General features: G+C 43.1%; 2 protein-coding genes across 4 annotated transcripts in view; one reads left to right on the top strand and one right to left on the bottom strand.

Moving 5' to 3' along the window:
• Positions 1-6,704, bottom strand: part of UBAP1 (ubiquitin associated protein 1) — a 53,922-nt gene extending 47,218 nt beyond the window's left edge. The window contains exon 1 of one of the 2 annotated variants that reach the window (XM_072606247.1): positions 6,500-6,704. The gene's annotated coding sequence lies outside the window, so the exon portion shown is untranslated. Of the gene's footprint in view, positions 1-6,265; positions 6,334-6,499 lie in introns of those variants that run through there. The other variant, XM_072606255.1, reaches the window with a different exon arrangement.
• Positions 6,705-6,803: 99 nt separating this feature from the next.
• The window catches only part of LOC140502045 (uncharacterized), a 72,737-nt gene continuing 65,641 nt past the window's right edge, over positions 6,804-13,899 (top strand). Inside the window, exons 1-2 of one of the 2 annotated variants that reach the window (XR_011966507.1) lie at positions 6,804-7,281; positions 9,354-9,398. Coding sequence is in view for 1 of the 2 variants with exons in the window: in XM_072606332.1 (XP_072462433.1) it covers positions 7,251-7,281 (31 nt within the window). In the remaining variant the exon portion in view is untranslated. The remainder of the gene's footprint in view (positions 7,282-9,353; positions 9,399-13,899) is intronic. The other variant, XM_072606332.1, reaches the window with a different exon arrangement.

The following is a 13,899-nucleotide window of genomic DNA, read 5'->3' as shown; positions in this document are numbered from 1 at the left end:
TAACTAAATGTGGATGCTCTCTATAGGTCTTTCCTGAATCCTCTTCTCTTCCCACAAGAAGATCATTAGCTTTGATCAGTTCAGTTATCACATATATGTATATAACCCCATAATCTAAATATCTAGCACTCAAATCTCTGAGCTCCACTACCACGGCACCAAATGCCTGCTAGATATTTCCACAGGCTTGCCAAATTCAACACCAAGGATACCATCATTTTTTCAAGGTGCACAACCCCAGAATCATCAGTGACTCATTCCTCTCCTTTTCTATATCCATAAGCCTTGTCAGTTTTATCACCCTAACATCTAGCTATCATCTCCATCTCTGCACTCATGTAGCCACCAACACAAGTTCAGGCCCTCATCAGCCTCCATCATCTTGTCCAACTATATTAAAAGCCTCCCAATTACCCTCTCCTCCCTAATCCATCCTTCAGAGTTACCACAATAATATTTCTACAGCACAGGTCTGATCATGTCACAACATCCCTGCTAAAGAAGCTCAAGTAGTTCTCTATTAACTCAAGGGTAAAATACAAACTCCTGTGTTGCCTACTTAAAGACACTAGCTCTTTAGATGCTAGCTGCAGTATACTTTTCTAGATTTATTTATATTATACCCCTTTACATGCTCCTCATTCCAGTCAAACTAGCTTATTTGTTTTTTCCTCTACCTCCCATCTACTCTTACTCTCTCTGCCTGCCTCCCTCCATCCCTTCTCCATGCCTGGGATGCTCTCCTTCCTTACCTCTGCCTTTTAATTCCTGGCTTCCTCTAGCGCTCAGCACAGATATAAACTCCTATAAAAGGCCTTCCCTGACTACACCTCCCCAAAATGTACTTTGTATATACTTTATATCTGCTTATTTGCCAACACAATGAATCCTCCCAGTAGAGCGTAAGTTCTCTAAGGACAGAAAGTTGTTATTTTTGTCATCATAGCCCCAGGACCAAGAACCTAGGTACAGTACTTGGTAGGTGTTTAATAAATGCTTATTGATTCAAATTGAATTTTTTAATAAAAAGCAGATATGAATGAAGAAAAAGAAAACAAAGCACTGGTAGAGAAGTCCTGCAGTGTACACTGCTGTCTTGTGCAAATCACTTGTCCTCCCCAAGTCTCATTTTCAACTACATAAAAATGGGGGTAAGTTCTTGTCTATCTTGTCATGGTCAAAGAAGATCAGGTGAAAATGCTTTGCAAACTATGAAGCTCTATACAAATGTAATGTATTACCATTGGGCACTAACCTTATACTAGGCCTTTGTTTTTTGAAGAAGTTTCATGGTCACTGTATCACCTGTACCACGCCTTAAACACTAGGAAATGTTTAGCAAATTACAAGTAGCAATACTCATTTTCTTGGAACATAACCTAATTAGGAACCAAGTGTTTACAATGAACTTTTAGTCACCACTAACGTGGGCTAAATTTAATTCTGCAATATAGATGTGAAAAATTCTAGTCACTATGAAAACTTTCCAAATCACTCATGCTCGCTGTTCTAGTCAAACAGCTTTAAGTGCTGAATAGACACACACATATACACATACTTCATTTTCTTCTAAAATACTCATATTATGGGAGTGATTCAAACTCTGAATTCTTTGCTCTTTGGTTAAACTACCACTTAAATAAAAATCTACTGCTACCAGACAAGTAGCGGCAATTGATGATTTTAAAATTTCTCATATCTGGCTTAAAGTCCCACTTCTGACACATACTGCCTATGTGACTGACCCTGGGCAAGTCAAAATTTCTCAGTGCTCCAGTGAAGTCAAACTCAAATAGAATCAGATCCCTGTGAGCGCAATGATTTAGAAAATCACAAACTTAACAATATCTTTGTTGTACTATACTTTTATTTTGTTAAGTATTTCCCAATTACATTTTAATCTGGTTCAGGCAGCAAGCAGCACTTGGAAACCAGTGTGACACCTCTGCTCTGAGCAACTCTCTTAAGACCTTAGCAGGTCATTTAACCTTTTTCAGCCTCAGTTTTCTTACCTATAAAAATGGGGATAATAATAGCACCTACCTAACAGGGCTGTGGTAAGGATCAAATGAGAAGAAGGTATGTAAAACGTTGTAAACTTTAAAGTATCGTGTAAATGCTAGCAATCATTGCATTTTATTGACTAGTTACAGAAACTGAATGGATAGAAGTTACCTAATCTGGAATTCTCTATACCAATGACATCACAGGTCTAGTCCTAATTCCTAGAATGGTTTTGTGATAGTCATTTTAGAAGCACAGCATTTCCAGCACACATTTATTCTCCAGTATATTCAAAGTTGTGTCATGTAAAGGCCCTGTATTCCCTATACTATTGAAAGCTGTTTGAAAAGAAACTTCAACATAGCAACTTTTTTCCCTCTAAAATATTAAACATACAATCATGCATGTATCAGATATGAATCACACAAAGCACTTTTTGGATGTGAAAGTAGGTTTCATTTCTTCCAAAATGCTGTCAAGCAATAAGTATACCCCTTGATCTATACTTAGGTGTTCCATCAATATATCTCAAGTCCAAAAATTTTCTATGGAAAAATTAATTTGTTCTTAAGACCAGTGGTCTAAAATGGAAGTTCAGGTCCCCTATGAGATTGTGGCTTTAATTCAAGGAGTCAGTGGACCATCTGTAGAGTGGGAAGGTGGGCAGTACAACTTTTCAAGCTTCTTCAAATTGCACTGAATTGTCTCAGTAAAGGAGATAGTCCTACTACTCAGGAACCATTGGGGAAATTCCCTCCAATCCTATACCCAATTCCTGTCCTCCAGATGTCCTCCTAGTTGTGACAAGCACCCCTCTGAGGGCTAGCTAACTGGCTCTTGACACATGAGCAAGAGAAGATGGGTCTTCCCTCTTTTCATTTCCCTTCGAACAAATGAGTTGCACAGGATGCACAGGCACATGGATGGGTTGCAACTTGCAATAAAAATTCTTTCACCTTATCTTTCCCCCTTAACTCACCCCTCTTGCCAACTTTCCTATTTCTGTCAAGAAGCACTGACGTCCTTCCAATCCAGGTTGTCATCATCTTCAGTATATTCTCAGTGTCCTCTTCAAATTCTTAGTCTTCCTTACTCCATATACCCAATCAGTGGAAAAATGTATCTCACTACTCACATGATCAGCATCCTAGGTTAGGTTCTCATTACCTCTCAACATTTAGTCTCTCTATTTAGGCTTCCTGCCATTTTCCACATAGCTGCCAAAGTGATTTTCTTAAAGAAAAGGTCTGATCATGTCATTACTCTATTTAATAAATTCTAGCAGCTCCCTACTGAATCCAGGAAAAAATATTATTTCAATGTAGCTTATCCTTCTTTAATTTCTATTTTTGTATTAACTTTAGAATGTACATAATTATTAGTACAATAGTATACATAATTTGGTGTTTTTTAAAAGTAAAAGCACACATTGTGAGTGCATGTTTAAATATTTTTTACTATTAGGAAGGCAATAAAAATAGTTTAGAGACCACTATTCTAGACTAATCCCAAAACAGGTCGAAATACATCTGAATTTTCGGTAAATTTCAATGAATTTCACTCATTCAAAGCTATTACAGCAGCAGCATACCACAAGTATCTTTATAAGTCTGTATTTATAAATTACATTAGTATAATTTATTGCCATACTATAAATTTTCATTAAATTATACGTCAACGAAAGGCTGATTTCTTACCTGGAATAAGAATTCAAGTAATTGTGCCCATGAAAATTTCTTTATAATTAGTATCTTCACTAATATTAAAACGTTAAATTCCAAAACCTTAGACACTTCAACAATACGATTTAGTGGTAGCACCTGCGACTTCTTCGTCTTTACTTATTTTGACCATTTAGTCATTACAGATTAACTGTCACAAATAAGAGAGGTGCAAGAAACTAACATACAGAGATAAAGCACTCAGTATGAAATGTTAATACAAAAGTATACAAAAGAAAGACACATAAACAATCATTTTTAAGACGATGACCCTAAGGATCCTATTATAGGGGATAGCCTACATTTGGTAAAGATACACACCCCTAACCAACTGTAAGACTTCAGTTACACCACAATTTTGTTGGACCTTAGTTTCCTCACCTTTAAAATTAGAGGGGACTAACTAGGTGGTTTATAAGGTTAATTAAATTCTATCATTAAAATTGTAGGCCTAAATGTCCTAAGCCTCTCTTAACCTCTACCTTCTATATTCAAAGAAGTTGTTAAGTAGGAAACTACCTTTACAGATATTCTATGTACTTCTGATTCAATAAGCCAGTGTCTGTATAAACTCCACTCTACAAACCAGGCTAATAAAGTGTGCCCCAGTCTGTTATGGATATTATCATCAAATAAAGATGTGCCAAATGTTACAAATACCTACATACAAAAGCTTGTTAAAACAAATTTCTATCACTCTCAAAAAGTGTTAGCTTCTATGAATTGAAATTCCTCATATTCATAATCTTACAGCCAAATTTTTCCCTCCTGTGAAAGTACTATTTAGAATGGAGTATAAAACATTTTCTGTGGCTAACTCTAAATTATTGTTTAGGTGACAAAAAGTTCATATTCAAAATGATTTCTCAATGTTGCTCATAAATAATTACTAGAAGTTATCCTGATACATGTAACAGGAAAATAAAAACTTCTAATGATCTACAATCAGGTCTGGTGAGTAGAATATCACTTTTTCTCACTGTAATGAAAATATAACATTAAGCTAGCACCGAACCACTGAATGGAAATCTCCAAAGATCTTCATTAACACTTTGCCTCAGAAATGAAAAGGATAAAACAAAACAAAAAAAATCTCAAAACAAAATTTAAAAAGCACAAAAATAGCGAGCAAAAGTCAGGTGAAGGACAAGCTGAAGATAGTAATTCTTAAAAATAACAATAATTCCGTTCAAGATAATCTGCTCACGAATCTAACACTAGGCATGTTGTTATTACCTCCTTCAAAATAAGGGTTAAAATCAGGGGAAAAGATTCCTGGCAAATAAAAGGGTGTCATGCTAAGGTAACAAGTTTTGGACTAAACATAACTGATATTCAGAAACACTTGAATTCTTTTGACGTATTTAAATCTCTGTGCCCCAGCTCCTCCATTCCTAAAAATGACACTGCACATTTCCAAATCCCATCGAATAATATCAGATTATTTGCAAATCTACTACACAGCCTTTTCCAAAAGTCTTGGCACAGTTTTAAGCTGCTAGAGTCCAAAACTGCACCAAGTCATCCCATAAGTCAAGAGAAATGCTAAATCAACAAGAAGTTAAAAACTTCGAAAACACTGCTATCTTTTTATGAGTAGGGGCTCTCACTAATCATATGACTAGCTTTTAGTATCACTTCATGGAGTTTCCTTCAATGAAAAGTGAGCAGTAGTAGCTAATGAGTTAACGAGCACTCTTTAAAATTCGGTGGGACGTTTCATCCTCTTGAACTCCAAATAACATATCATAAATTTTCCAGTCAATGAGGCTGGGATTGAACAATTTCAATTTACATAACTCAAAAAGTAGTGGCTACTAGAGACTCGAACCTCAATTTTAACAAACTTATAAAGAGATACATTTGACTTTTCCTTTATGACCAAATCTGAAGAGATAATAATGGACAGAAATACCACTTGGGGGAGAGATGGGGGACGAGGGGGGAAGCAAAGCTTATAAATGAGGGACAGACCGATAATCAAATAAATTTAGAAATCTAACCAACGATCTCCAGTTTCGGAAGTATCCCCAATTATTCTGTTGTTTCCAAAATAAATTTTCAAAACCCGAAGGCTTTCTAACGTTTTAAATCGATTTCTAAGCCTGAGCTAATTTTTAAACGTCCTCCGAACAAGTGTGTGGCAACACCGGAAAGTTTAGGGATCTGACCCTCCGTACCCACAGCAGGGGTTCTAAATGCCTCTTCTGTCGCGTTAGGGGGGAGTGTTCTCAGGCACAAGAGACAGGCCGGCGGGTCGGACCGGGACCGAGAGACGCGGGTACAAGGGAGGGGAGGGCGGGTGACCCCGAGTCCTGGCCTCCTGCCCTCCCGCCCTCCGCCTCCCTCCTCCGCAGCGCCTGCCCCAGCTCTCCTTCAGCCTTCCCCGGGGCCAGTGTCCCCGACTTCGCCCCAGCCCCCCTTCCTTCTCCCCACGGTCCGACCCCGAGCTGCGCCTCCTCCCTCCCCAGGGCACCTCTATCCCTTCCTCCTGCCCCCCGCCCCGGCCTCTCTGCCCTCCCGCACCCCTTAGACCTCACCGGTCTAGCCGGCTGCCAGGAGGGCCCGGAGCCCCTCACCCCGCCCCTCCGCTCCAGCCGCAGGGTCTCTCGCCGCTCCCCGCTCCCCCCTCCCCCGCCCCTCCGCCCGCGCCCCTCACCCCGCCCCTCAGCCCACGTCCCTCCGCCCTCCCCTCCCCCCACCCCTCCCCCCCTCCCCAGCCCAGGTCGCTCTCCCCGGCAGAGGGGAGGCCCCGGAGCCCGAAGGCCACTCACCCGAGCGCCGCCGCCGCCGCCGAGGCCTGGAAGGGATCGCCGCCGGCCGGCCGGCCGAACGTTCCGGCTCGGTCCCCGCAGCCCTTACGGCCGCCCCTAGGGAGAGAGAGAGGCGCCGCCTCCGGCTCTGCCCTCCCCGGGCCCAGCCGCCACCGCCGCCGCCATATTGTGCGCTTCCTTCCCTCCTCCTCCTCCTCCGTTCGTTCTCCTCCCCTCCGGCGTCCTTCGTCATCACGTCGCGCTCCAGGACCTCCCCCAACCAATGGGAGGAGCCGACGATGACATAATCTCTCCCCTCCCTAGCCTGGGGCGTTGTGGGTAAACAGTGGGATCTGTTGGAGCTCTCCACTTCCCCTCTGTCACTGCGCTAATCCGCGTCCCTGCCGCGCTTGGTGCGCGCTGAGCGCGGAAGGAGGCCAGTGAAATAAGGCACGCCCTGCCCTCCGGAAGCGTGTAGTCTGATGGCCCAGGACCTCCCGGGCCTGTGAGGGCGCCATCTTGTGGGGGGTGCGGGGGTTCTCCTAGATCCTCCCCCCCCCAGCCCTCCTCAGCGCCGTGTCTCACCTCCCTCTGGATCTCCAAAGCCGGGTTCAAAGACCGCCTCTGTCATAGCCGTGGGACCAGGGGCAGGCGATTAAGTACTTGTTGTTACGTACCGTGAGCCTCAGTTTCCTCATTTGTAAAGTGAAGAGGAAGGACTTGATTGGCATGGTATTTAAGAACCCAGAACATCGCCGGATGTCCGACATGGATGGATCTATGTGGGTGGGAATCCAGCTCAGGTACGTCAGCCTCGGCAGCTCGTCCCGGTACAAGAATATGTCCAAGACAGGGCAGAGTGTGGACTGAAGGGAGAGGGCCTGCGTTCAAGTCCTGCCTCTAACTTCCCAAGGAACCCTGGCCAAGTCACTTTGTCCCCCTGGGCCTCAGGGACTTCGTATGGACAATGATTTGGAGGAACTCAAGTCTCCTCCTTTAATCTTAGTAGTAGGGGCAGCTAGGTGGTGCAGTGGAGAGAGCACCAGGGCAGGAGGACCTGAGTTCAAATCTCACCTCAGACACTTGACACTAGCTGTGTGACCTTGGGCAAGTCACTTAACCCCAATGGCCTCCTCCTGGGCCATCTCCAGTCATCCTGATCAATATCTGGTCACTGGACCCAGGTGGCTCAGGAGAAGAAAGTGAGGCTGGTGACCTGCACAGCCCTCCCTCAGTCAAATCAAAGTCAACTGCAAGTCATGTCATCTGGATGTCATGGTCCTCTTGGAGATTGAAAGGCAAACCCAACAGCAGTGATTATACTATGTTGGGGAAATAGTCTTGGTTTTTTTAACATCTTTCTTTTTCCTAAAAAAAGAAAAAAAAGTTGTACTGATGCTTTATTTTTCTTTCTACGTCACTTCTCCATGACCCCACTCCCATAGAACCCTCCCATGTTACAAAGACGCATATTTAAGCAAAACAAAGTAAGACTTTAATCACATCTGATAATATATGACTCTATATAGCCACACCTACAATTCACATTTCTCTACTGAGAAAAATAAGTAGATCACCTTTGGTCTTCTGGACTCAAGGTCTCTAATCCATTCTTTTTTTTTCTTGACTAGGCAGTCAGGGTTAAGTGACTTGACCTGGGTCTCTCCATCTTAAGCATCAGGCCAAATTTGAACTCAGGTTTTCCTGCCTCCAGGGCTGGTGCTCTGTCCACTATACTACCTAGCTGCCCCTCCAATCCGCTTTGCTGGCTGAGTAATCTTCCTGGCTATTTCTCTGATCATGTCACTTCTTGAAAAATCTTTAGTAGAACCCTACTGGCAACATGATAGTGTTTAACTCCCTACCCTGGCATTCAAGGCTTTCTATAATCTGACTCCAATTTTCCTCTCCAGCCTTACCTACCTCATAGTCCTTGTTATACTATGGTTGCCCCTGTCTCATCCTGCCCCCTTCAGTGTCAATGTTTTTGCTCATGATATCCCCCACACTTGGAAGAGACACCTCCTTTTACTCTATTTCTACTTCAGTTCCTCCTTTGTCTCAAGGCCCAGCTCAGAAACCAGCTCCTCCATGAAACTTTCCCTGATTTTCTACACACACACACACCCCTGCTCACCATAGATTTACTGGCCACTAGTGTGCCACTAGTATAACCTACCTTGTATCATACTTACTTGTGTTCATGTAATTTTCTTCTTTTTTTTTTTTCATATAATTTTCTTCATCCCATTTGACTTCAAGTTCATTCATGGAAAGTTCTCTATCTTTTTCCATCTTTTCATCTCAGGCATCTAGCACAGTGTCTTGCATACTAAATGGGGTAGGATTTTTTTTTTTATTTTCTTACTCAGAAGGTTCTAAGGTAATGAATTAGGTGAGGGTAGAAACAGGAGTAGGTGTCAGCAAAGTAGAGAGTTGCCTAAGTTAATATACAGAGAAATGGGAAACATCTGTCAGAAAATTTCACCCTTTGTAGCATATTATTAAATTGTGATTGTGCCCGTACATAAGTAATTCTAGTTTTGTTGTGCTTTATTGCTACATCCAAATGGAAAGAAACTACTCTTTTAGGGCATAGAATTTTATCATACTTTCAGGGAGGAGATGGAGGGAAGCTACAATTTCTAAATCTTAGTTAGAGAGCTCCTTGTTCCAAACTATAGATAAGAGGTTGTAAACTCTCCAAGTTAAAAATTGAAGGATAGGTAATCAAATGCAGTTACAAGCATACCAGTTATGCATGGCCAGAAGTCCAACCCTTGCTGGAAATGAGAGATTATTACATTCTTCATGTGTACAACTTCCTGCTCCTATTAACAAATCAAGCAATAATTATAACTCACATGATCCACAGGCATCCAACAAATGTCAACAGGCCTAGAAGAAAGAGCCTAAAATGGTAAGTAGAGCTCTTGTGGAGAATTTCTATGAGAACGTGAATGTTGGAGTGAGTGCCTATATATATATGTCATATTACGGAGTTATCAAAGTGTGTGTGGGCTTGATCATTACAAGTTGCCTGATCAAACCCGCCTACAAAGTCTTAACTCATTTTATGCTTTCAGGTTTAGAAAACTACTTCCCTCATGTAACCCAGGGAGGTTAAGCAGTTAAGTTTGTTTATATTTGTTCTAGACCTCTGATTTCTTGGTTTTAAAGATAGGAACCATTCACTGGTGAGGAAATTCCTCTCTGTATGGAGATTGGAGACTTTTCTACTTTGGGGGCGCTAAGAGGTACCAGACCACTTTTGGACTGCTTCTTATCTCAGATGCTTGTTCAAGATCTAGAATTGCTATGATGCACAAACATTCAGCTCAACCAAAAACAGGACCAATGAACACATTAACTGTGTTGAACTGCGTAGTCCACCTCTGCAAAGAAGGGAGGGAAGTACATGTTCACCACTTTTCTTTTGGCCAAGCTTAGTCATTATAATAACACTGTGTTCAGTTTCTCTTTTCTTATTCTTTCCATTTGCAATTTACATCGTGCATGAGGCAATACTTTGAGCTCAATCTCCCGGAGTGAGACAAACATCCCCCCTCCCCCACAGAATTCTAGGTACAATTTACAGGTTGAGGATGATTTTTCTCTAATGGTAATAGCTCAAGCCCCCACCAATGTGTTCTCTCTCCAGATGTTAGCTGCCAGTGATTAGCTCCTCAGCTCCATTTAACCAATTAGCATAAATTATCTTTTACAAAGACATAGCAAGAATAAACACTCTCTCTCCCAGTACCTAGAAGGTACATCATATCACCTCAGTCTCTGTGGGAAATGTACCTAAAGGAGGTTCAACATATTATTGACCCCTCCAAGTTCACTTCCAAATGAGGTACAGCATGTGTATGGATCAGGCCACATCGCTGTGACTGGTTGACTGATTCGAGAAAGTTGCTTACGTCATCCCTTCTTCCCATCTGTCTTCTGACAAATCCTGACATGGACTCCAACTCCCAGATATCTCACAACGTCATAGACATCTCCAGTCTCCCTCACCTACATGCAGTAAAGAAAAGACACAAGAGAGACAAAAGCAACAACAGGGCTCTATGCCCAGGGATCAGATGGCAAAGACCTGAGACCCTCCTCACCAGCTGGGTTACTCAGGGTTTAAAGCACTGGCTTTGGAGCCAAGAAGAACAAAGTTCAAATCTGGCCTCAGAGAGCAGCAGTGTGATGCTGGGCAAGTTATTTAACCTCTGTCTATCTCATCAGTTTCCTCAATTGCAAAATGGGGACTAGAAAAGCACCCACCTCCCAGGGTGGTTGTGAGGATCCAATGAGATACTACTCTAAAGTGAGGCACAGAACCTGGTGCAATAGTAGGTGCTTAATAAATGCTTGTTCCCTTCCCCACTGAAAGCTTACTGCTTGCCTTCTCACAGCTGGGTAGGAATAAGGACCAGCCTCCAAGCGACTTATTTTTTCTGGTTAGTGTCTTTCAACGATACCCTAATTCCAGATTCACAGCCAATGAAAAGGGCTCCTTTCTACCATGAGGTTAATGAACCAATTCCAGAATGGAATATGCTGTAAATCAGGGAGCAAGGGTCTACCATTACATATCACCATGCCTATCCAGAATCAAGTTCCATAGTCTTTTCCACATGGGGACTGCCCCTGCTGAGTATACTGAGCCTGCTCAGCAGACCCACCATGACATATAGATCACTTTTCTGGTTCACTTTACTGGCTCTACTTACTTCACTCACGATCTGTTGAGATAAGTCTTCCAATACTCATCTTCATTCTTCTTATACATCCTTTCTTAGGGTGCAGTAATCCAATCCTGACTCCAAGACTTATGGAGGCTGTGAAGTTTACATAAATAAAAACCTCTCAGACACTCTCTTGTTAAGCTTCTGTAATAAACAGGAGCCTAGGGGCGGAGCCAAGATGGCGGAGTAGAAAGACGCACATACACATAGCTCCAAACCCACAACCCATAGAACATCTGTAAAAAGGAACTCAAGGCAAATTCTGGAGCAACAGAGGCCACAGAACAGTGGAACGAAGGAGATTTCTGTTCCAGAGGGACCTGCAAACCTCTCGCAAAAGGTCCGTCGCGCTGCAGACGCGGAGCCCAGCCCAGCCCAGACCTGCCGTGGCCGCGGCACCAAGAGGAACAGATCCGAGCAGGCTTCAGGGATGGGATCTCCAGCGGCCGCACAAGTCCCTCCACCCACAGGTGACAGGGTCGGTGAGAGGGTCTCTTTGGCGGGTCGAGAGGGGAGTGGGGTGCCCCCGTAACTCAGGCCCCCTCGGGAGGCAGAAGCTGAGGCAGCGGCAGACCAGGGCTCCCCAAGCAGGCAGGAGCCTGGATCCATTGTTGAAGGTCTCTGCATAAACCCCCTGAGGGAACTGAGCCTGAGAGGCGGCCCTGCCCCGACCTGACCACCTGAACTTAATCTCACACTGAATAGCAGCCCTGCCCCTGCCGAAGCCCCGAGGCTGGGGATCAGCATTTGAATCTCAGACCCCAAGCGCTGGCTGGGAGGATCAGGAGGCAGGTGGGTGTGAGGAGAATATTCAGAGGTCAAGTCACTGGCTGGGAAAATACCCAGAAAAGGGAAAAGAAATAAGACTATAGAAGGTTACTTTCTTGGTGAATAAACAGGAGCCTACTACTCTGTGGGTTCACAGATGATTAGAGTTGGACATGGCCTCAGAAATTTCTATTCAACCCCATCACATTTTCATGTGGAGAAACTGAAGCCAAGAGAAAGGATATGATTTGTCAGGTACCTAAAGGAGATGGAATAAGAATATGACTCCAAATCCAGCCCATTTGTCTCTTTTCTGCTTGTAGGTGAAGGGGATTCGAACTAGAAATACAGTTCTCCTTTTGCTACATCCAAACTAAATTCTTAGAAGGAAAGTTTTATGTATATGGAGCATTACACTTACCTCAGAATTTCCCCTGACCCTTGAGTTTATATCTGAATTCATTTCCTTGGGTTTATCATTTGAGGTCAGTATTTTGGTAGGTAATCTGAGACTATATCAAATGAATATGAGTATGTGTTTACATCATTTTCTCCATCAAACAAGTGTCTCCTTTAGTGTAGTGGTTGTATCTCCTCCTATCAGATATGGGTCTCCATGGAGCTCTCCATTGTACCTAAGAGAAAACGCTTTGTGGCCGAAAGTGACTTTCTTTCATCTGATTTCATTATTTTCTATCTTATCCTTTGGAATTTAAATTATATTTATCAGTAATATAAGTCCTCCACTTCCTTCATCCCTGAATTCCCAGATTGTAAACTCTTTGAGGACTAGAACTAGATGATATATTTCATATCTTGCACAGTGTTTTCTACACATTAGTAAATTAAGAAATGTTTACTGAAGTATTAAATTGAGTGCTGACCCTTGTAAGAAGGACCTGTCTCTTCATCCCAGTTTCCTACCCATTGGTCCAAATGATTGCTCCGTCTGAAAGCCATTTCTGCAAGGGAACTGGGGAAAAGGCTCTAGAAATGCAGCAGCCAAGAAACTTCTTCATCCTCTAACAAGTGACATACCCTTCTGAAGAATGAATCCCAGGAGAGTGACTCATGATGGGCCTGGCAGGATGAGGTCACTCACTGTTCCTGACTAACTCCTTTTCCCACATTACCAGAATATCCTTCATTCCAAGAAGAGTAGTTTTCAATCATGTGGTAACTCTCCTGTTAAGGGAGCACCATAATGCAATAGAGGGTAGCTAGGTGGTGCATTGGATAGAGCACCAGTGCAGGAGTCAGGAGGACCTGAGTTCAAATCTCACCTCAGACACTTGATACTCACTAGCTGTGTAACCTTGGACAAGTCACTTAACCCCAGTTGCCTCATCCTATGTCATCTTCACTCATCCTGATGAAATATCTGGTCACTAGATTCAGGATGGCTCTGGAAGAGAAGTGAGGCTGGTGACCTGCACAGCCCTCCCTCGTTCAAAAAAACAAAGTCAAGTGCAAGTCATGTTATCATTTCTCTGATGGCATGGCCTTTTTCGGCAGTGAAGGATGAACACACACATAATGCAGTGTATCTCCCCTCCCATAGCAGCAGCCATGGGTAGTCCTTTGGGTATTCAATGGAAAAGACCACTATTGACAGTGGGAAAACCAGGTGACAATCACACTTTATTTAAACAAAGAATGTTTGGGGACAAAAGGCACAGAAAGGCAGAGATAAATTGCAAAAAGTGATACAGAAGCAGACAGTGGCCATGGGAACAGGGGATGGAGTGATGAAGGAAGGAAACCTGGGGTAGAGGACAGAGATGGGGAGTGGCAGAGTGTATCACTCACTTAACCATGGATTAGAGCTGGGAGCACTAGGCAACATGGACTTGCGGAGATAGAAGAATGTTAGGGTAGGATGAATGATTGAACAAGAGTTTGAGGGTT

Source organism: Notamacropus eugenii, chromosome 1, assembly GCF_028372415.1.
Source record: "Notamacropus eugenii isolate mMacEug1 chromosome 1, mMacEug1.pri_v2, whole genome shotgun sequence".
Lineage (NCBI taxonomy): Eukaryota > Metazoa > Chordata > Mammalia > Diprotodontia > Macropodidae > Notamacropus > Notamacropus eugenii.
This window is presented reverse-complemented; position numbering and strand designations above follow the sequence as displayed.